General features: G+C 42.5%; 1 protein-coding gene across 1 annotated transcript; it reads left to right on the top strand.

Moving 5' to 3' along the window:
* The first annotated feature begins 6,627 nt into the window (after nucleotides 1–6,627).
* Nucleotides 6,628–14,567, top strand: LOC115868291 (serine protease 55-like). Its single transcript, XM_030884648.1, has 4 exons — nucleotides 6,628–6,647; nucleotides 12,685–12,944; nucleotides 13,950–14,083; nucleotides 14,265–14,567. The coding sequence occupies exons 1-4, from the start codon at nucleotides 6,628–6,630 to the stop codon at nucleotides 14,565–14,567; spliced, it is 717 nt and encodes a 238-aa protein (XP_030740508.1).
* The last annotated feature ends 6,517 nt before the right edge of the window (nucleotides 14,568–21,084 follow it).

Raw genomic sequence — 21,084 nt, forward strand, 5'->3', positions numbered from 1 at the left:
ATGGTGGATAGATATAATCCTGTCACAGACAGCATTGTGCTTCATTTTGCAATGTCTTTTATGACAATGAATGCCAAGCCATTTCTCTTGATTGTGTTATTCCTGGCACAATAAATCATGATTTTGTGATTCAAAATGGCCAATACCATTCCATTTCAGCTCACTAATTCCAGGATATTGATCTATATATATTCTAATGTCCAATAATATTCCATTTCAACTTATTAATGCCTAGGATAGCCATCCTTATATGTTCCATTTCACTTTGGGCCACTCCCAATTCTCCTAGATTCATACCTCACACATTCCAAGTTGTGACTTTTGTAGATGTTTCTTCTTACCTTGAGTTGTGTGCCATCAACAAATGAAGATCCGGAAGTCTCCACTCCCCCAGGCTTGACTTCACTCCAGTCACGATGGTCGACTCCACTCTGAGAAATCAGTGTCTCCTCAGTCACATTTCAAGTGCCTCCTGGCACTATGCCCAACAATGTTCGGTTTGCATCCATTAAGACTTCGATATCTTACGATGTTTCAAAGGTATGCATCAGGTGTTCCTGTATATCAGTACTAGGAGAACTATGCTGCTTATAGTTTTTAATGGCTGATCTTTTGGAAGGAGTTCACCAGGCTTTTCTTCTTATGTACCTCAATGTGAGCTCAAATGCTCAACTTTTCTATTAGCAGTCAAGCATATTGACCATTTGAACCACCCAGGGACTCTATTCAATCTCATTTAGTATCCTTGCTTTTTCCTCTAATTATCTGTACCTCACACTGTTTTCCTGTGTTAGATCACGTTTGCTGCCTCACACAGCATTCTCTACTTTTTGTTCTAGGTTATAGTATTCATTGCAATGGCTCACAGGCAATATTCATGATGAAAGGATTTATTAAGAAAGCTAGCATGTTTCAATGTAAGTGAGAAATGCTCAGGATATAATTGTTCAGTCAGTATATGTTATAAAGTTCTTTCAACACTTCTAATAAATGCCCAAAGGACACGCCACTCCACCGTAAGCCTCAATATGAAGAAATTAACCTTAAGATCTGTGGGTCAGCAAGCCCAGCACTCCCAATTAAGTGCCTAGACACACCTTACCCCTCAAGCCAGCCTCCTGTCCCAAAGCACCCAGCTTCATTAGCTTTGTGGGCTGGGAAGTCCATTACTCTGTCTCATGCTCTGACTTCTGGTTCTGCTGCTGCTCCTCTGACATCACACCTGTCTTCTGGGTTAAAGAGGTTCCCTGCACAGGGATCTTGGAGTCCAGAGGACACACTCCACTCTGGGTGCTGCTAGTAGTGAAATCCCTCCGCCTGCTCTTCAGAGGGCTCATTTTCTCCCAGCATTATGGTAATCCATTGAATCCTATTAACAATTACTCACAGATTATTGTCTCCTCCCACCTGATTATCAAGAAAAAGGTCATTTGGTGGGAGCTACAAAGACTTTGGCCATAAAAGCCACATTAAATAATTCACTGCCCCTACCATTGTCTTTTATCTGTGTGGTTGCAGACACTTTCTAAATTATTTTTCTTTTTTCCCTCATTTTATCTGCCCTAAAAAAATCTTCATTTCACACAGAGTAATCTTCTAATGTAAACATGAGTATATGACCCCATTTAATCCCTTCCCATCCCTACCATTAAATTCATGATGATGCCCAAGTCTCATGACAAAGCTTATCAGGCTTTTGATGTCTGGTTTCAGAGAATATAAAACCTGCCTACACTGATTGTGGTGGTGATTGTAAAACTCTTCTTGGCATGATTGAACTATTGAATAATATGATATGTGAATTATATGACAATAAAACTGTTAAAAAATCTGCATAAAGACCCAGAGTTCTCTAATGCCAAACAAACACGAACTAGAGTAATTGGCCCTTGTAATTGCTTAGAGTTGGTGTGGGAGAGGTATGCAGACAAATGTTTGAGCTGAAATGTCTGACCATTACCTAGCTAAAGCAGACACAACATTTTGTCATTTAAGAAATATTCACTGAAAATCTATTAACTAAAAGTTAGTGAATGATTTTAGTAGCAAAGTTGGGGGCCACGCCCAGGTCTTCTCGTTCCTGCCTGTCCATACCCTTAGGGACTACCCAGAAATGGTGGAGTTGTTGGCCCATCTGTCAGTTTGTCGCTTGCATGTTGCAGTGATGCTGGAATTTCAAAAGCCAGGAGGGTCATCCATGGTGTACGAGTTTCAGTGAACCATCCAGAATAAGTTAGACTAGGAAGACAGGCCTATCAATGAAAATCCCGATGAAAATCCCATGCAATGAGAGACCTGCAGCAAGGATACTGTCTGTGAACCTGTTAGAAGATGTCCCCTTAGGTTGAGAGGCACTCAAAATCCACAGTGGTTGCAACAGTGGATCCAAGAGGACAAATACTTGTGTAGATGATAGAGGACCAGGTAACACTTTATTCTGTTGAACATGGGACCACCAGGAGTCAGAGAGGACTAGACAACAACTCATATAGCACTGGCAGCCACAGAATTAACACAAGGCCTTGAAGAGTGGGCTGTGCAGATACAGGTAAACCAGCCTAATATGTATCCCCTGCTCTGCAACTAACTCCAGGGTTTACTATGATGTCACCCGGGACCAGCTCTGCCCTGCATTTGTGATGGCTGTACTTGAAGTAACTGTAGCTGGCCTTATATCAGATTTGGCTAGGAGGGAAAGGTTGGACAACTCTGGACCGGAATGAAGCCATCATGCTCCATCTTCTAATTCCACTGCTCCTGGCACTCACGGGACATGCCAAAGGAGATTCAGGTCTGTGCCAGAATGGCCCAGGGCAGAGGGTAGGGAAAGACCTGAAGCCTCTCACTCGGCTTCCACAGAGCTGATTCGGAGTCCTGAAGGCTACTGAGCTAGAGCACAAGTTCAGGAGACACATATAAATGAATCTAAGAGATCACCATTGATAAATAAAAGTAGGTATAGTGGGCTCAGCAAAAATGCCATTTTAAATGATCCCCCTGGGGTCTAAACCCATTGTTCTTGAAGAGCAGGAGACATGGAGTCAGAAGAGACAACAAAGAGTGAATAGGCAAAACTCTGTTAAACACAGTGTAGTGTGATGGTCAATGTCAGTGATTTTAGAACCAGGCATTCTGACTTCAAATCCTTGTTTTAGTATTTAATACCACTGTGGTCATGAAGAAGTTACTCTACCTCTCTGTTCCTCTGCTATTTCCCCTGTGAAATGGGATAATAATAGAACCAGTAAGAAATAAAGTTAACTTGCATAATAAAGTGGTAAAGTGGTTGGTTGCTAAGCAATAGGTTGGTGATGTCAACCCACCAGCAGATCCATGGGAGAAAGACCTAGGGATTTGCTCCTGTAAAGGTTATTGCTGTGCTACTGTTGAGTTGAATCCCAACTCAGGGCAACCCTGTGGGAGAGAAGAGAACACGCTCCATTGGGTTTCCGAGGCTGTAATCTTTTCTAGAGTAGATCACCACGGCTTTGCTGCAGGGCTCAAATTCTTGATGTCTTTAGTCAGCAGCTGAGTGCTTAACCCTTGTGACACCACAGCTCCTTCTGTACAGATTGTCTTCTACACTTCCCTGGGGAGCAGCTCTACTCTGGACAGCACCTAACAACAAGCCTTAGAACCTAGAACCGTGTCAAGTTCATAATATGTATTGGCTATTATTGTAATGCACTAGTCTCTAAGCTCCTGAAGGGTGGGGACAAACCAAAGGGGGGGGGGCGCGAAACCAACCAAACTCACTGCCATGGAGTCAATACCAACTCAACGTGACCCCATTGGACAGGGTAGAAGGGCCCCTGTGAGTTTCCAAGATGGTCTCAGTCCAATGGGCAACCACTAGGCCACCAGGGTTCCTTGAAAGGTGGGGACAAGCCTGACCTAATGGGTCACCCACGTGAGCTAGTAATGGGAAGAGCTAGACTTGAGCCCCAAATATGCTAGTAAGGTAATGCACTAACTTATAGCTAATAGATTACCATTACATATTTCTGAAATCAACAATGATCACAGAGCTGGGGAAATTGTGGTGAACCTCATGGGCAGATTAAACAAGTGTGCAGTGATCAGCCCTAGATCTGACGTGCAGCTCACAGATCTAGAAAAGTGGCAGAACAACCTGCTCCCTTCCTGCCAGTTTGGGTTCATTGTGCTGGCAACCTCCGCCGGCATCATGGACCACGAGGAAGCCAGGTGAAAACACACAGGAGGGGCAATCCTGGCTTCTCTTTTCTAGGGATGTAATGCATTGAAAAATAAAACACCAAATGATAAACAAAATACAACTATCATTCAAATGCACCAGACACTAATGCCAGTGATGAAGATATGGAAGAATTTTACCAATGTCTTTGGTCTGAAATTGATTAAACATCCAATCAAGATGTGGATTGTAATTGGTATTTGGAATGTAAAACTTGGAAACAAATAGAAAGCAACAGTAATTGGCAAACATGGTCTTGGTGATAGAGAAAGTAGGAATTTTGCAAGGCCAATGATTCTTCAAGACAAATACTTTTTTCCTTTTGGATTTTTTTTAGGCTTTATTTAATTTTTAATTTTAATAAATCATTTTATTGGGGGGGAGGCTCTTGTAACAATCCATACATCAATGGTATCAAGCACATATGTGCATATGTTGCCATCATCATTTCCAAAACATTTTCTTTCTGCTTGAGCCCTTGGTATCAGCTCCTCTTTCCCCCCATCCTTTTTCAACAACACAAATAGCAACCATACACATGGACTTCTCCAGATGGAATACACAGAAATTAAATTGATTATATCTGTGGGAAGAGTCAGTAGAGAAGCCCAATATCAGAAAGTAAAAGCAGGCCAAGGGCCAACTATGGAACAGATCAACAGTACTCATAGATAACCCAGATGAAGCTGAAGAAAATTAAAATAAGTCCATAGAGCCAAAATATGACTCTAAGTATATTCCGTTTAAATTTCAAGAACATATCAGGGACAGATTTGATGCATTGAACCCTAAATTCAGAAGACCTGATGAACCGTGCGAGGACATCAAAATCATCCTACAGAAAGAAAGCAATAGGTTATTTAAAAGACTGGACATAAAGAAAGATCAAGGTGGATGTCAAAAGACACTCTGAAGCTTGCTCTTAATTATAGAGGAGCTACGGAAAATGGAAGAGAGGATGAAGTCAAATTGTTGAACAAAAGATTACCCATGGTTGTTTGCTGAACATAAAGAGAACCTGAGACACTTCTCATGAAGATAAAGGCTTACAACCTTCCATATGGATTACATTTTAAATTAAAAGCAAACAAAAATACTCAAGCCTGGAACAATAGCTAACATCATGATAAAGGAAGAAACTATTGAGGTTTCAAGGATTTCATCTTTCTTGATCTAATCTGTACTCATGAAAGCAGCAGTCGAGGGATCAAATGTTGCATTCCATTGGGTAGATCTGCTGCACAAGACTCTCTAAAGTGTTGAGAAGCAAGGATGTTACCTGCGCCTGACCCAACCCATGGTATTTTCAACCATCTGATATGCATGTGAAAGTTTTACATTGAATAAGAAAGACAAAGAAGAATTGATACATTTGAATGGTGGTGCTGGCGACGAATATTGAACACACCGTGGACTGCCACGGACTGCCAAGAACAAACAAAGAAGCCTTGTAAGAAGTATAGACCGAATGCTCTTTAGAAGCAAGGATGTGAGACTTATTCTCACATATTTTGGACATTTTATAAGGAGAGACGAGTCCCTGGAAAAGGATATCATGCCCAGAAAAGTGGAGGAGCAATAACAAAAAAAAGGAGGAAGGACTTGGACAAGGTGGATTGGCACACTGGTTACAATGGGCTCAGAAATAAGAACAATTGTGAGGATGGTGTAGGACCAATCAGTGCTTCATGCTATTGTACATAGGGTTCCTCTGAGTCCCATCCACCTCCCAAAAACAGAGGGAGCTCAGGAAGAGCCTTAGGAGCACCATCAGTCCGTTAACAGTAAGGCTGCTGGCCGAGGTGGAGAACGCTGGGCCATCTGCTCCTGTAAACCCTTTGTAGAAATGATCGGATGGCGGGAGTTTGGTTTTGATTTGTTTTGGTAGTTCCCAGGTAGACATGCAATCTATCGAAGAGAGCAAATGAGTAGTGGTAAAGAATGAGAGCGAGGGTAGTGTTTTCAGGTTGAAAAAGAAATAGGGCTAGTTTGCAGCACAGGGAATTATATAGGCTCACTGTGTGCTGGGATAGACTTCATGACACCCACTGACAGCAGGAAGTGAGGCTGGAAAAATGGGCAGGAAGGAGATCCCGGGTGGTATCCAGTGCCCTAGGGAGGGTTTGATTTGGTCCTATCTGGGGTCAGGGAGAGTGTTTTCAAAAGAATCAGAAGACAATATCGACATGTTGGAAGGGAACTGAGATCGCCATTTGTGAGGTGAAAGTTGAAACAAGGGTCAGATGAGGTATCAGTTTTTTACAATGTCCTTCTCCAAAGATCACTTTCTTAACGTTTTATAGATCTACCTTCATATTAATATCATTAAATCGGGACTTGAGTTTTGTGTATGGTAGAAGGTCCAGTTTCTTTTTAAAATATCTTTTAAAAGTGACCCACAGTGTACAGAAATGCTGCACAGCCATGGCCAGCCTTAAATGGTTGTTATATTTGAGCCATTGTTGCAGCCACTGTGTCAAGTTATCAATTCATTTTTTCCCTATCCTTCTGCTTTACCAAGAATGATGTCCCTTTGCAGGGACTGCTTGGGTTGCGATATGCAAGGTCAGTCATTCAAAGGCTCCAGCAACAGGAGAAAGATGGGGCTTTCGACCCCTGTAAAGAGTTATCGGTTCAGAAACTCAGAGGGGCTGTTTGACCCTGGTTCATAGGGCTGCTATGAGTCATCATTGACTCGATGGCAGTTGAGTTTCTCTTGGTGTGGTCTATCCTGACAACATGCCCAAAGCACGTGAGACAAAGTCGCACCATCCTTGCTTCTGGAAGCATTCTGATTTTACTACTGCCAAGATAAGTTCGTTTGTTCTTACCAGAGGAAAGGCCATGGTACTTTCCCTAGTCTTTGCCAGCACCATAATGCAAATACACAAATCCTTCTGTGGTCTACTTTATTTTCTGTCCAACTTTTACCTGCATGTAAAGTGGATCGAAAAAGATGGCCTTTAAAATTCAGTTAGTTAGTCCAGCAGCATTGATCGAAAACTCCACTCTTTCCTGACTGGTGGGCCTGTAATAAAATGAGTTTCCATAGATGTGAGGAGCTCTTTCTGGACGCTCTATTCTGTTCCAATGGTCAATGTCGGTCTCTCAATAACCAGCACACTGTTTGCATAGCAATTCCTCATATCTCTACGTGCTTTAACTATGAATTATTTGAAGGTTTACTGAACAGATTATAGTTTTAAATTAGTAATTCGTATATATTCTCATTCAAATCATCCTTACAATCCCCTCAATGCACCATCGCTTATCCAACTTCCTGCATCCCTCAGGCTTTTATTCCTACTTCTTTCATAACCCTTTGAACTTTGTCTTTGGGTATGTGTTACCCCATTGAGCTTAAATTGTTATTTATTCCAATGTGGGGGGGAATTCCGACCTGAAGGGTAAGGGCCATATTCATAGTCCATATCTGACTAGTCAGTGTGGGCTCTTTTATTAATTCAGTTTCATACTTTTCTTCTACTCTGCCTTCTCATGTGATTCTTTTCAGAGCAGTTGGAAGTGGTGGGTGGGCACCATCTAGTTCTTCTGGTCATAGGGCTGTGGAGACAGGTGTTTGCATGGTCCTGTTAGTCCACTGGACTAATTGTTTCCATGTGTTCATAACTTTTCCTGATAGCCAGAAATTTCCTTACTTTTAACCAGGAATGTTTTGTCTCTTCATACTCCTTGTCTACTCATCACAAATTATGCAACCATTTTTCAACTTTGATAAAAATAAAATGAGTAGGGATTTTTATCTGCATTCTATTGACGCATTACATAATCTAAGTGAAGGAGTGGTGATATCTTTATGAAAAGAATCTTTCAAAGCTCGTCTAATAGTCCATTGAAGCAATTGTTTCTATGTATCTTTGATTTTCTTCACCCGTCTTTCCCCTGGTCAGAGAGAGACCAATAATTGTACTATAGAAGTGACTTTATTTCTGCCGTAATTGGCAATGATAGGACTTGGAATGTATGATCCTTGCTTTACAAATTTCACCTTAGAAATGCTTGATTCATGGTTTGGATCAGTTCTGCCATGGAAAATCAAGACTGCCCTTTGTCTTAACTAACTTGTTTTAGTTGAAAAAATAGACTTTTTACAAGGAAGAATGCCTTACATTTAGTTCTCAGTTGAAGTCATTAGAAATAATCATGAGAATCCTGGCCTGTAGCTTAGTTATCACAAGGTTGTGAAATTCAACCCAAGTCCTATAAGAGTTCACCAACTTTAAGGGAACAATCAATGTTTTCTATGACATTCTAAAAACTGTGGCTCACTATAGCCAGCAACCAGTTTCAAGGTTCAAATCAATTGCCCTTGAAATTATGGCAAAATAATATAAGAAATGCCACTCTCCTATTAATAAATAGATTTTGTCAGACATTTAGGTTCATGTGAGATGAGTATAAAGTGTCTTATCTTCTCAAATCACTGGTGTCAATAGTTATTTTGCCTTGAAAACTCTCTTATTATTAGGGAGTCCTGGTGGTGTAGTGGTTGCATGTGGGCTGCGATCCACATGGTCAGCAGTTCAAAATCCCCAGCAGCTCTGTTGAAGAAAGCCTGGGTTTTCTATTTCCCTAAACAGTTACATTCTTGAAAACCTGCAGGGACTCGCTATGAGTCAGCATTGAATCGATGGCTGTGAGTTTGGTTTGGTTTGATGGCATAATGGTTATGCATTGGGCTGCTAACTACAAGGTCAGCAGTTTGAAACCACCAGCCATTCCATGGGAGAAAAACAAGACTTATTATCCCATGAAGAATTACAGTCTCATGAACTATAACAGGGGCAGATCTACCCTGTATTATAGGGTATCTATGAGTTGGAATTGCCTTGATGACAGTGAGTTTTTGTAGTTTATTAATGACTAGGAACCCTCGTGGCATAATGGTTTAAGGACTCGACTGCTAACTGAAAGATTGGCAGTTCAAATCCACCAAGAGGCTATGTAGGAGAAAGATTGGACAATTTGTCCCTGTGAAGATTATAGGCTAGAAAATACTATAGGACAATTCTACCCCATCTTAGGGGATCACTGGGAGTCAGAATGGACCTGTGGTTAATGGCTCCTAACCACATTACTTATCAATTCGTTGAAACCTGCAGCTTTTACGCCTGTCTTCAACATTTAATATATGCTAAATCAAAGATATTTGAAGTTTGCAACAATTTCTTTAACAGCATTATCCCATTTACTGTCAAATCTATACGTATGGCCTGGAATTCCAGATTTTTCCAAAAGCTCGAACTCCAGACTTTGATATCTAAGTGCCTCCTAAGCATCTCTCTGACGTACAGTGAGCTCAGTAGAACTTGAGCTCGTTTGTGGTGTAACAATCCACTGCATTCTGCTATTAAATGGTCCCTCAGCCGCTCAAGTCAGAACTATGGGAGGCCTCCTAGTCTCCTCTCTCCCTTGTCTTCCAAACACAGCTAGTCATAAACTAACTTGCACAGCCTCCTCCTTCCTGTCTTCTTCCTCATTGCCCATGGTCCAGATTAGACCTTTTGCACAGACTCTGCTGGGTGGGACCACGAAAGCCTCTCCCCGCCATGCTACTTCTCCAAACCCCACAGGCCATCATCCAAGCTGGGAACCAAGAGGTCTTCTGGGAACTTCTTTGTTCAAACTTCATCATCTCTTCTGTCAGTGGAACGTAATAATGGCAGAGACCTTAGGTATTCCGAACTGTTATAGTGGAAATCATGGTAGTTTTTCCTCAACAAGTATGACCCCGACTTTGAGACCAAGATACTCTAGTCTGTTAAGAAATACCTATCTCTTCCTATTATTTTTTATAGATTATAAAAACATGTATTCCTTATCTTTTATCACTATAATTTATAGCAGTGGTTCTCAACCTGTGGATTGTGACCCCTTTGGGGGGTTGAACGACCCTTTCACAGGGGTCACCTGATTCATAGCAGTAGCAAAATTGCAATTATGAAGTAGCAACAAAAATAATTTTATGGTTGGGTCACCAAAACATGAGGCACTGTATTAAAGGGTCATGGCATTAGGAAGGTTGAGAACCACTGATTTATCGCTTTCTGTATGAAGCTTTAAATGTACATACAACAGTGTGAGGGCTACCTATGATCTTCCAAGTCGGATTGCCCAGAGACAGAGGTCAGACATGCCTCACCTCTGTGCATGATCACCCTATTCTGATGACAACTGTCCTCACAGCACTCTACTTTTGTGGCTGGGTCTAATAATTCATTGCAATGGCCACACAGAACTCACAGACAATGTTCATGACCGTGGGGTTAAGTAGGAAAGTTAACAGGTTGCAATTCAGGTGAGGAATGCTCAGGATACAGTCGTTCAGACCGAACAGTTTCTTTTCTGCCAAGCCCACAGGCAGGCCCCTGTCTGGTGCTCAGCTTCTCAGCCTGGCCTCTGCCCTGCTTGGGCAATGTTAAAAAGATTTTTAAGGCAGTCAATGAATGCCCGAAGGGCATGCCACTCAGCTGTAAGCTTCCATCTGAAGGCATTCAGGGACAGCTCCGTGAATCAACAAACCCAGCTCCCCCAATTAAGTGCCATAGGGACATCACTTCACAAGCCAGCCTCCCGTTCAAGAGCACCCAATTTTACCTGCTCTGTGAGCTGGGAAGTCCACTGCTCTGCTTCCTGATCTCCTTCTGCGTCTCCTTCGGTGTCAAAGTTGTCTCCTGGATCAAGGAAGTTGACTGCGCAGGGGTCTCGGGGTTCAATTGAGGCACTCTACTCCTGGCTTTTCTCTCTTGATAACAGGACAATCCCCCTGTCCTACTTCAGAGATGGCTCATTTTATATTCAGCAGGATGGCAATCACAATTAACCCTGTTAACAATCATTCACAGCTGAATCATATAATCCAATGAATAACTTCTCCCACCTTCTTATCCAAACTCATCAGGAAAAAAGGTTTTGGGTGGGAGTAACAAAAATCATATTAAATAATTGAATAATCAAATTCAATAATATGGAAGAACTACATTAAATAACTCATGGTATTGCATAGCTACTTCCCTGATATAGTTTGCAATTCTTTAAATTCAGTGTTCCCTATTCAGATCATTGTCTGGTTTCTGTCTCCAGGTGGATGCTGCATATTTTGGGTGACTCTCCACTGCTATCCTCAGGCCTATGTGGTTTCTTTTGCTTTATTTATTTTTAATCACTTTATTGGGGGCTCTTACAGCTCTTATAGCATTCCATACATTATTGTATCAAGCATATCTATACATATGTTGCCATCATCATTTCCAAAACCGTTTCTACTTGAGCTCTCGGTATAAGCTCTGAATCCTTGATCAATTATATATTATTATTATTTTGTATCTTACACTGCCCATTGTGTCCCTTCACCCACATTTGTTATTCATCCCCTTCTGGAGAGGGGGGCTATAGATCCAACCTTGTGATGGGTTCCCTCTTTCCCCCCCTACACGGTAGCTCTCCTCGACCTACCCGGTTTCTGGTGGAGAGCCCCCCAGACTTCCCCAGACCAGATCTGAATGAGATGACTTGGTCCTAAAGGATGTCTTGCTGGTGTTGGCAGGCCGGCTTCTCTTGTCAGGCCTGCTTGGTTTCTTTCCCGCAGCTCCAACACTGGTCTTAAGTAGAAAGAAGGTGGAAATATGGGTGTTGGTCTTCTCCATGCTTCTCAGTACAAATGGTTCTTTCTTTTCTTTCAGAAAAAGTTCAATGTGGCTACAGACCGGCCTTTTCAAATTCATCATGGTTACAATTTCATGAGCTATTTGAAGTCCAGAAAGGCGAGTTTCCCTGGCAAGTGAGTATCCAGATCTCTCAAAAACACCTGTGTGGAGGCTCAATTATACACCGATGGTGGGTTCTCACAGCTGCACATTGCTTCCAAAAAACCTTGTAAGTTTCTTACCTTTTCACATGTCTCTTCAATGTATTACTGGGGCGGGGTAGCTTTACAAGACTTAAGAAGTCATGGAATGTATATCTGTATGTCCCAAGTATCAGCTATAGATTGACCAACTTCCCTTATCCAAATGTGAGTCATTTTCGATGTATTGGAAAACCAGTATAACACTTCCTGCCTGCCATTTGTATATGCAGATGGCACTTTATTCCTTCATTCTGTACATACTCATTAAGCACCAGGAAACTGTTTTAAGTGCTAGAGATACAGCAGTAGACAAGACAGCCAAGTTCGCTGTCATCAAAAAGTTTGTGACTTGCTCCCTTTGAAGGATTCATCACATTTCCTTTGGTCTGGAAATGCCTGGCTCAGAGATTTCCAAGGATTGTGACCCTTGATTTCTGCCTAGCTGATGTAGTCTAGTCAATGTCCAGGCCATTGCATGCTCACTATTCTCAACTTTTTAGTATCTAGCAATAAACTAAGATGTTTTAAAACATGTCTGCAAATTCAAACTACAAAATCCCTATTGTTGGCAATAGGTGTGACCGTATGTGTTTTTCAGGTTAGAAATGGAAATGGAGAACGTGACTGTGGTCATGGGCATCAGAAAGTCAACTGATGTCAGCTTGGAGAGAAAGAAAGTACAGAAGATCATTATTCACAAAGATTTTCAACCCCGCCACCTTGACAGTGACCTCTCCCTGCTCCTGCTTGCCACACCAATACAGTTCACTAACTTCAAACTGCCGATCTGCCTGCAGGAGAAGGAGTGGGCCTGGGACCGGTGTTGGATGGCAGAGTGGGTAACAGATAATGAGGATGGTAGGTCCCTTTTCTTTGCAGCACATAGAAGACTCCTGTTTAGGCTTCCCTGGGCGAGATAGCCTGATGATGTAAACACAGGAACACTTAGGTCTCAAACTGTCTCTAGCTTGGTGATCGTGGGTGAAATTCTAAGCCCCATCTGTAGAATAATCTAATTCTAAGAAATTCTAGAAATTCTAAGCCCCATCTGTAGAATAATAGTAATGCTCCCCATATATAATTTACATGGAAGAAATTAAGTGGCACATATAAGATCTTTAGTAAATACCTGGATCTTGAAATATGACAATACTGATCATTTTAGGAGGTCTCAGAAGAATTATAGGAAGCCAGTTTATGTCCACCCTTTGAGGGTCCATCTCCCCACCTGTTTATGACCTAATGAAGCCCATGTAGACCACATCTTGAGATAGCTCCAAGCCAGCGATTCCTCAACTGAGCTTAGTCACCCATTATCACACCTCTTTCTGTTCAGGACACTGGCTGACCAGTCAGGGGGACATCTGTGAAGTGGGAATAGGGTGGGGAGAAGCTCTTCTGGGATCATGGCAATGTCCTTTGCACAAGACGCCACTTCCAAGTGTGTAATTTTCCTAGTTTCTCCATTGGCCTGGCTGAGACCCAGGAAGACACTAATTGGAGGTCTGCCTATTGTGACCCTCTGCACCAGGACAGAGCATGGCTCTGGTGGGGCCATGGGGGAATTTCACTCTGGTTTCTCGGAAATGGACTGAGGATGGAGGTTTGACAGGTTGTATCCTGAAGGCATGATCTTCCCAGAGAGGGACACACAAACAGAATAAAGGAGCCACTTATTGGGGATACTGGAAAGGAATTGAATGGGGCCTTGCTTTAGAGGGTTCTAAGGCCTTCCCACCCTGTGAGTCTGTGGTTTGCCGAGTTTTGGTGGCCTCCCGGGGCTGCAACCCTTATTTTTTGTGAGCCCTCATTCTCAGTGGCTGATGCAGTGCTAATCCTCCCGCCGGCTTCCTCCCTTTGCAGACAAACATGTCATATACCTGCAAAAGCTGAGAGTGGTGCATATTAATTGGAGAGAATGCAGCAAGAGGGTGAACCAGCTCTCCAGGAACATGCTTTGTGCCTGGAAGGAACCAGGCACCAAGGGCAGGTGCCAGGTATTTAGCCCCCGCCCCAGACCTTCCCTCATGCCATGCCACCCCCGTCACTTCTTAGGGTCCCGGCAGATAGGCCAGGAAGGATGTCCTTCATTCTTTTCGTTAGCTCCGCTCCTGCTCGGCCTCTTGCAGGTGGTGCCTTTGATTGCTTCCAGGTAATTCCTTACTCTCTTCTTCCCAGGGAGACAATGGGGCACCTATGGTTTGTACTAATCATGGATCCAAAAGACTCTTCCAAGTTGGTATCTTCAGTTGGGGCATAAGATCTGGCTCCAAAGGAAAGCCTGGTATGTTTGTATCTGTGGCTCGATTTATTCCATGGATCCAGGAGGAAATGGAAAGAGAGGGGAGAGCCTACACCATTTCAGGAGCTCTGAGAAGCTCCCTGACTCACGCTCCACAATACCCTTTATTACTAGGTTTGGGGTTGGGACCCCAAATGCTGTTCACAGTGATGTTTACTGATGATAAACCAAACCACTAAGCTTTGGGCCCACTCTTTTTTCCACTCCTCTCTTCTTTCCTTCTGTAAGCACTAATGCAGTATCTGTAACAACCAACGAAGCCTTATGAGGCAGTTCTGGTCTATCGCACTGGGTCCTGATAAGTCACAACAGACCCAAGGGCACATAACAACTTTGGGTAAGCCTCGACACCAAATTCTGCTAGTTAGACATGACGCAGTTCTCCCACATCTCATGATCTAATGCAGGCAGAGCAGAAAGGAGGGCCAGCAGTGCAGGAAGGAGCCCAGGAGTCAAACATGATCTCTGACAAGGCAGGCCAGGGAGGGCTTCTGGAAGACATTGGAAAGTCAACCTTGAGAAATCGCTTCCTGTTCCTGGATTGTTTCTTTGTTTGTGAACAAGGAGATCCAACTGAGTTCATTTAAAAATCTTTCAACAGTCTGATATTTAGAAATGCTGAATAATGCCTGCCCTTTTTCTCATAAAACACATTAGCAAGCTAAAGACCAAGCCTTAATTAAACCAGTTCAGTGCCTATCGTGGACAAAAACAGGGAGTCCGTCATCTGAAGAACAAGTCCTTTTATCTACTGTGCAGTTCATAAAAGGTAGACTCTATAGAAGAGTATGGATTGGGGATTTTCAAGGCCACACCTCCCTTATTTCTCTCCTTTGGATGAAGCAGCAGTACCTTCCTGCTCCATCTAAACTAGCGTTTCTTAACCTGTGGGTTGGCGACCCCTTTGGGGGTCGAACGACCCTTTCACAGGCGTTGCCCAATTCATCACAGTAGCAAAATGACAGTTAGGAAGTAGCAAAAAAAATAATTTTATGGTTGTGGGGGGTGTCACCATAACATGAGGAACTGTGTTAAACGGTCGCGGCATTAGGAAGGTTGATGAGGTAGTTAGTTTATTGTGCCAACCTGGCTGATAAACACATGTGGGGTTGATTGAAGGGCAGAGGGATAAATGGATCGGTGAGCCTTGCCTTTCTAGTTCTTGGATTTCTTGCTTTGTGATGGTCGGACCAGGGTGCAGCTGTCTTAGCCAGTCCCCTGCTTCAGCTGGCAAGGCTCACTTCCTGCAAGACACCCCCAAGGAGAAGCCACATGGACCTGCCCCGACGCAGCACTGGGTTGGGATGTTTTTCTTGATGTGCATTTAACCTTTATATAAAACTCTCTCTGATACATGAGTTTCTGTGGATTTGTTTCTCTTAAATACCTTGACTAATACAGTTGAAAACCACTGATTTAAACCAACAATTGAATGAGGGCTGCTATAACGGGGCCGAAGTCATTACCTATCAAGTGAAAAAGGACGAAAACTCAAGGGCAAGATAGCAAGTAGGTACGTACTTTGACTAAGAGGAAATAAAATAGCTTTGTGTGGCCAAACCAAAATAGACCGGATGAGAGTTGGTAGAAAATTGTCATAGCAATTGTACAATACTGCTTGATGTGATTGAACTATGGAATGTTATGATATCTGTAAGATCTCCCAATAAAATAATTAAAATATTTTTAAAAAGATGTTTAAAGATTAATTCCTAAAAGTCAAAGATCATTGTTGGAATCCATTCTTGGTCCTTTCTCCGTTAAATCCACTGGCATATGTACATTCTGATGTTAAGCGCATGAAGGAAACAACGAGTACTCTGTGGCCCCATCGCAGGACACGAAGAACACTGCAGCGCAGATATCTTGTGAGCAACAGACGTGTATCAGGCACTGAATAGTAACGTGAGTAGATAGCAGGGGCGGGTCCTGTCATAAACACATTATGCCACAGTCAAGTCTGTGCATCATTTGACACAGTCCTCGTGATTAGTTTCACGGGATGTCATTGTTTCACTCACATAGTGCTTAGGGTTTTAATAGAATGTAACACATAACAAATAATAGACAGCAAAAGGAAGATGAAATCGCCCCAGGCCACTAAGACCCAGCTTTGCTTCAAGCTTTTTGGGGGTTTATTATCATGTGTTCTTTTCTCTCATACCTTTATGATAGGATTCCCTGTTCTTTTTTTTTTTTAAATCATTTTATTGGGGGCTAGTACAATTCTTATCACAATCCATCCATCCATCCATTGTGTGAAGCACATTTGTACGTTTGTTGCCATCATTCTCAAAACATTTGCTTTCTACTTGAGCTGTGGTATCAGCTCCTCATTTTTTCCCTCCCTCTCCTACCTTCCCTCCCCCACAAACCCTTGATGATTTATAAAGTATTATTTTGTCATGTCTTACACTGTTCGACGTCTCCCTTCACCCACTTTTCTGTTGTCCGTCCCCCAGGGAGGAGGTTCTATGTGGATCCTTGTAATCGGATCCCCCTTTCCAACCCACTCTCCCTCCACCCTCCCGGTACTGCCACTCTCACCACTGGTCCTGAAGGGATCATCTGTCCTGGATTCCCTGTGTTCCCAGTTACTATCTGTGCCAACGTACATCCTCTGGTCTAGCCAGATTTGTAAGGTAGAATTGGGAAAATGATAGTTGGCAGGGGGAGGAAGCATTTAGGAGCTAGAGGAAAGTTGTATGTTTCATCATTGCTACACTGCACCCTGACTGGCTCGTCTCCTCCCTGTGACCCTTCTGTAAGGGGGTGTCCAGTTGCCTACAGATGGGCTCTGGGTCTCCACTCTGCACTCACCCTCATTCACAATGATGTGTCTTTTTGTTTTTTGATGAGGATTCCCTGTTCTTTTCTAAACCTTGCACACCTCTTTCTAGATTGCCTCCCTGGCCAATCCCTAGGGTCTGCTTCACACAGTTACGGGGAGTCCTGCCGCACACATGGTCATGGCACGCTTTCCAGACACACGCCAGAGTGCCGGGATGCCTGTTACAAATGCGATTCCTATACACTTGCCGAATTAGAACTCTAGGGCTGCCCACTCAGTTCATCTGAATTTTCATTTTCATCTGCAATAAAACTCCTTAGTCATTCTTTCTTGGGGAAAAATAATTTAGTCTCTTAGCAACTTAATTGAGATTTAATTGATGTTATGGGCTGATTTATGTCACCCCAAAAGATTTGTTCAAATCCTATCCCTTGGTACCTGTGAACATGACCTGGAAGACATGTTCTTTGGAGGTGTTACCAGTTAGCAGGTAGTCATACAGGAGTACGGGGAATCCCAATCCCACCTGAGTGCTGTTCTTATGGAAAAGAAGAGACACAGAGTCCCAGAAGAAAAATACAGCTATGACTGGAGACCCCCTTGCAGAGGGGATCAGGGTGCGATGTAACAGCGATGAAAAATACAACTTCCTCTAGTTCCTAAATGTTTCCTCCCCGCTCCCACTATCATGACACGAATTCTACCTTGCAAGTCTGGCTAGACCAGAGGATGTACGCTGCTACAGATAGGAACCGGAAATACAGGGAATCCAGGGTGGATGGTCCCATCAGGACCAGTGGTGTGAGTGGTGATACTGGGAGGGTAGAGGGAGAGTGGGTTGGAAAGAGGGAACCGATTACAGGGAACTATATGTGACCTCCTCCCTGGGGAAGGACAACAGAAATGTGGGGTGAAGGGAGACGTCGGACAGGGCAAGATATGACAAAATAACAATTTATACATTATCAAGGGCACATGAGGTAGGGGAAAAATGAAGACCTAATGTCGGGGGCTTAAGTGGAGAGGAAATGTTTTGAGGATGATGAGGGCAATGAATGTACAAATGCGTTTTACACAATTGATGTGTATGATTGTGATCAGAGTTGTATGCGCCCCTAATAAAATGATTTTAAAAAAAAAGAAAAGAAAAATACGGCCATGTGAAGATGCGCCACAAGCCAAGGAATGCTCAGAAATTTCCAGAGCTACTAGTATCTGGGGGAGATAACAGGAGATGGTTTATTAGAGATTTCAGCAAGAACATGCCCCGTTTTCACTCTGAAGTCAAAACTAGTTTCCAGAACTGTGAGATAATAAATTTCTGTTGTTTGAATCATCAGATTTGCAATAACTTTATTATGGCCGCCCCAGGATACTAATATGACCTACTGTTCAGTGTGCTTTTCATCTCAAACATGATTTTCATCTTTAGAAATTTAATTTGGGTCTCTTATGTTGCTCATTTTTTTCCTACCTAACTTGTTGAACACACAGGACACACTATGGTAACTGCTTTAATGTTTCCCTGGTGCTGCTAGCTTCTGTGTCGGTTCTAAATCAGCTTTGATGGATTTTTATCCTCGTTGCAGTTCTGTTTCCTTCTTTGCATCTCTGTTGGTGGGAAGGAAGAGGGTGAATTTTACTTTGTTGCGTGCTAGATGTTTTGTAGTCCTATCAATATTTCTGGTGCTGGGATGTAGCTCCATGAACAGAGCAGCACTTAATCAAAAGCTAAATACTTTTAAAAAATCATTTTATTGGGGGCTTGTAAACTCTTGTCACAATCCATCCATCCATCCATTGTGTCAAGCACATTCGAACATTTGTTGCCCTCATCCTTCTCAAAACATTTGCTTTCGACTTGAGCCCTTGGGATCAGCTCCTCATTTCCCCCTCGTCTGACCGGTCATTGGTTGTGTACTGTCCTGGAATAGAGGAGTGACCTTGAGTAAAGTGGCTTTAGCCAAGACAAATTTGAAGAGGTCTGAGAGCTGAGGGCTGTCATTTGGTAGCACTTCCTTTAAAAAAAAAAAGTTTACTGGCATATAATTCACATGTCATACAATTTATTCATTTAATCATATTAAGAAGAGTTGTGCATTAATTTCCATCAATTTCACAGCATTTTCTTCTCATACTAATTTTGATCACTTCCCCTTTTCCCCTCAAACCTCCCCACCATGCCCCTAGGTAATTATTAATACATTATTGTTTCTATAGATCAACAGATTTCATATACAGAAAATCATACAAAACATAAACAGGAAGCAGACAATAACAACAAAAACCAAAACAATGACAAAACAAAAAATCTCAATCTAAAAGAAAACAGAAAATATTAAAAACTGAAATAACTTTAAAATGGATCAACAGGGAGCTCAAATGATGTTGTTAAATTTTTATCTGATTACATCTGCCATGATCAACTTAACAATGTTCTCTGTCTGAAAACAAGGCGATTCACAACCCTGGACTACTGCTCAGAGGCGATTCACCTGAGTCTTAATCCATGTGTGGACACTGCAAATGGATTTTGTGCTCCACTGTCCTCCACTGGCTTCTGCAATCAGGGTGCTTAGAATTTAAACTCTGATATCATTCCCTCCTTTGGTGTTTGATTTTAGTATTGGATAGCGTCGGCTGGTGGGCTTCTTCCTTGTGGACTTACTTGACGCCTCACTTAGATGGCTGCTTGTTTTAAAACAAGCCTTTAAGGTCTCCGAGTGTCATCTGGTTTCTTCACCACACTTCGTTGTGGCACCCATGTCTTCAGTGACCCCATCATGCGGGCACGTATTGAGTAGGGCCATGGTGGAAGAACTAATTGCATTCAGAGGGGTTAGAATTAAGCATGAGCCCCAAATCCATTCATCCATCTATGGTTTATATATGGCTCTGGTCCATTTTAGAGGTATTTTTATCATTTTATGATAGAGAACATTATAAATCATCCTCCTGGGACATAAGGTAATTTTATTAATGGTGTCATTAATTTAGCCAATGGTACAGATTTTAAAATACTGTTAATAAAAGAAGGAGCCCTGATGGTGTAATGGTAAATATTGGACTGCTATCTGCAAGATCAGCAGCTCAAAACCACGAGCTACTCCATTGGGTAAAGATGAGGCTTTCTATTTCTGTAAAGAATTACAATCTTGGAAACCTACCAGGGAAATTGGACCCTGTTACTATAAGCTGGAAACAACTCAATAACTGTGAGTGTTTGCACTGAGAGAAAGAAATTATACAAGTGAAGGCCAGCTTTTCAGACTGAAGACATGAATTTATTGACTTGTACAGATTAAACTCTTAAGTAACTGGACACTACACAAACAATAGAACTTGGTGATGGGGGTAAAACTTTAGGTAACACTCATTCACAAAGGCAGAACCATTAGTGTATCAGACTAATACATAAGAAAGCAAGGTGAATGTTAATATAGTAAATATATGATACTCTCGGGTCACCATGCACTGGGAAAGCTCCAAGCAAGAGATCTGAACCGAAGTCCAATGACCAGACATGCCATAGCCTCGGAGTGACAGTCGTCGGCTTCGTTTCGTACCAGGGCATTTCAGCCTGATAGCTGAGGGAGCATGTCAGTTCCTTAAACCTGCTACCGGTGAGTTTAAGATAAAGCCCAGTTCATGTAGTGGAGTTTCCACAGGGAATCGTTCTGGTGTGGTACATGAAAGATGCTGCGTGCCTTCAAAGGACAGAGTCTAAAGTCCCAGTGGTCTGTAGCACACAGGCTGGGTCACCAAGGACTGGATAGAAACTGGATAGTCAAAAATGTTACCTGGGAGCATGAAGAAGAAAGAAGAAGAAGAAGAAGAAGAAGAAGAAGAAGAAGAAGAAGAAGAAGAAGAAGAAGAAGAAGAAGAAGAAGAAGAAGAAGAAGAAG

Source organism: Echinops telfairi, unplaced genomic scaffold, assembly GCF_000313985.2.
Source record: "Echinops telfairi isolate 266 unplaced genomic scaffold, ASM31398v2 ScPeMD7_9;HRSCAF=40, whole genome shotgun sequence".
Taxonomy (NCBI): Eukaryota; Metazoa; Chordata; class Mammalia; order Afrosoricida; family Tenrecidae; genus Echinops; species Echinops telfairi.